General features: G+C 43.6%; 1 protein-coding gene across 5 annotated transcripts in view; it reads left to right on the forward strand.

Moving 5' to 3' along the window:
* The first annotated feature begins 538 nt into the window (after positions 1 to 538).
* Atad5 (ATPase family, AAA domain containing 5) overlaps positions 539 to 2,780 on the forward strand; it is a 46,419-nt gene continuing 44,177 nt past the window's right edge. For 3 of the 5 annotated variants that reach the window (XR_001780002.1, XM_006533233.2, XM_006533234.3), the window contains exon 1: positions 539 to 996. Coding sequence is in view for 4 of the 5 variants with exons in the window: in XM_006533233.2 (XP_006533296.1) it covers positions 931 to 996 (66 nt within the window). In the remaining variant the exon portion in view is untranslated. The remainder of the gene's footprint in view (positions 997 to 2,780) is intronic. The other 2 variants (XM_006533232.4, NM_001029856.2) reach the window with 2 other exon arrangements.

Below are 2,780 nucleotides of genomic sequence, written 5' to 3' on the forward strand. Positions count from 1 at the left end.
TGCCTGGCTCCTCTATCTCTTTTTATCTTCTGTCTGTCTGTCTTTCTGTCAGTCAGTCTATCTACATATCTATCTATATAACGACAGAGTCTCTCGGCTGAAATGGAACTTTCTACGTAGTCTGGCCTCAAACTTAAAGATATCTGCTGCTCTGCCGTCCAAGTGCACCACCACTTCCTGGCTTCAAAAATATAATTTTAAGAATAGCTAAAGTCGCCGGGTAGTGGTGGCACACGCCTTTAATCCCGGCACTTGGAGGCCAGCCTGGTCTACAGAGTGAGTTCCAGGACAGCCAGGGCTACATAGAGAAACTCTGTCTTGAAAAACAAACAAACAAAAAGAACGGCTAAAGTCTAAGTTAATTCGGCCACCAAATGATTAGGTAATCTTAGACAAAACACGTCTTCAATAAGTCAAACTTTAACATGGAAGTGCGAATCTCTGAAATTCAACTAGATTCCTAATCTAAAATTGCTACAATCGCGCGCAGATTCGCCAAAGGAAGTAGTTTGTCCTTCGCGGCTCACCGTCTGCGCAGCCTCCGACAGCGGTCGTAGGCTCCGCCCCCTGCGCTCCGGACGGCGGGAAAACCCAATTGACAGAACTCCCGCCGAAGCCCCACTAGTCCGATCTGCGTTCTGTGGGGCTCGAGCGCTTATTCTGGAGAATCTGCCCCGGGGGCACCTTGTATTGTCCCGCCGCCACCTCGGGGCCTGAGCCCGGGCTTCCCGTACATCTCTGTCTGAGTCTGACTCGGCGGCCCTGGGCCCAGCCTCTCACTCGCGTCCGGCCGGTGGTCTCTACGAGACCCGAGACGGGCTCCCCGGCTCGCAGCTCGCTCCCACTGGACCTGCCGCCCCTATGGCCTCCAGCCAGGCTGGGCCGGACCTCTGAAGGGCCTAGGAGCCCGGGTTCTAGGAGGCAGAGATCATGGTGGGGGTCCTGAGCATGGCGGCGGCTGCAGCACCCCTTCCTGTGAAGGACTACGAGATTGAGGTGAGGATCCGTCAAGTTCCTTTCTGCCAGTGTTGGGGAATTGTGGCGTGAGGATGGGGGGAGTCCTGCGTGCTTCTGGGACGAGGAAGGAGGGACACGATGACCCACAGTCATAATTTTGTGTGGGATAGTTGCCTCAGTGTGCCGTGTAAAGCTCTCACAAAAGCGTTGGCATTTTAAGATATTTTCGGGCTGGTTGTTAAGTCAGGATTTGAAAACTACAGTTCCCGGGTCCTTGAAACGTTGGTGGAATAGCATGTCACCAAGGATTTCAGGGTCACTTTCTTTGTTCATGATGATGTGGGATCACAGAACGGCGAAGAAGATGAAGCTTTAAGTTCAGCTAGTCCCGTACTAATACCTGTCCTAGGAATTCCATTTAGAATGTCACTTAAATGGATCAAGTAAGGAACTTACCGTGACCGCAGAGCTTAATGTAATGTAGTTAAGAGTCTCAGTGACATGTAGGTGCTTAATATTTACCATGTTTTAGAGAATACACTAAGTAGAGGACAGTGCTTAATGTAGGAAGCCCTTGCTTTCTGAGAAAGAAAGAGAAATATATACTAAACAACTATAAAGATATTCTATGCCGTTTAGAAGTAGTTTTTAGGATCTTAAAGTACATCTCTGACCTACTTTTTCTTCTGTCATCATTACAGGCTTGTGCCTCTTCAGAGATGCTATGGTTTTTATACACCATATACCAGGCTAGCTTTCTGATGTGTTCTGGTGCCCTTAAAGTGAGCTAAGATGTGTATTCACTTAAATTCTAATTCTTAATTTTTATAATTAAGTAACTTTTTCAGCTACAGAATATTTATATTATTTACTGTGTAGCACAGCACATCTCAAATTCATCACCTACTCACCTCAGCCTGCTTATTCAGGGATCACAGGAATGCACCATTCACACCCCGTTAATCGAGTTTTTTTTTTTTTTAAAAGATTTATTTAAATGAGGACACTGTAGCTGTCTTCAGACACACCAGAAGACATCATATCTCATTACAGATGGTTGTGAGCCACCATGTGGTTGCTGAGAATTGAACTCAGGACCTCTGGAAGAGCAGTCAGTGCTCTTAACCGCTGAGCCATTTCTCCAGCCCCAAGTTATATTTTAAAAATTAATTTGCTTAAGATTTCCATACCAGTAGATGTCAGGTCTAGTACTTGAACTTAGATCTTACTTGAGTGTCTGTTGTGTGGTGCCTCTGATACCATCTCAAAGCTTTAAAGATGATAATAATAAATTCACTTTTAATTCACTTATTATTTCAACATATTTAATTTTACCTCATTTATCTAAATGGTCAAAATTTGTCCCAATATCGTTTATTATTCCTGCCAGTTATTTTGAATGTTATTTTTACCCCTTACAAATTCTTCTTACCCTTTAAAATTATTTTGTTACATTTATTTATTTATTGTATGTGCCAGGATCAGCATATGTGTGAAGATCAGAGGACAACTTGTGAGAAGAGAAGGCTGGTGAATCTCTTAGTTTGAGGCCAACTTGATCTAGAGAGAGTTCCAGGATAGCCAAAGCTACATAGAGAAACTTTCTCAAAAACAAAAACAAACAAACAAACAAACAAAAAAACCCCCAAAATTCAATAATTCAAATATATGAGCCTATGGTAGGCATTCTTAATCAAACCATCACCACAACATATTTGCTTAATTTAGTGAATTTCTAGGCCAGGTTTAAGGATCTTTATAAGTAGATAATATTATTTAGACTTCTTTGAGCTCTCATCTTGTAGCCCAGGAGTGCAACCTGG

This window comes from Mus musculus, chromosome 11 (genome assembly GCF_000001635.26).
Source record: "Mus musculus strain C57BL/6J chromosome 11, GRCm38.p6 C57BL/6J".
NCBI lineage: Eukaryota > Metazoa > Chordata > Mammalia > Rodentia > Muridae > Mus > Mus musculus.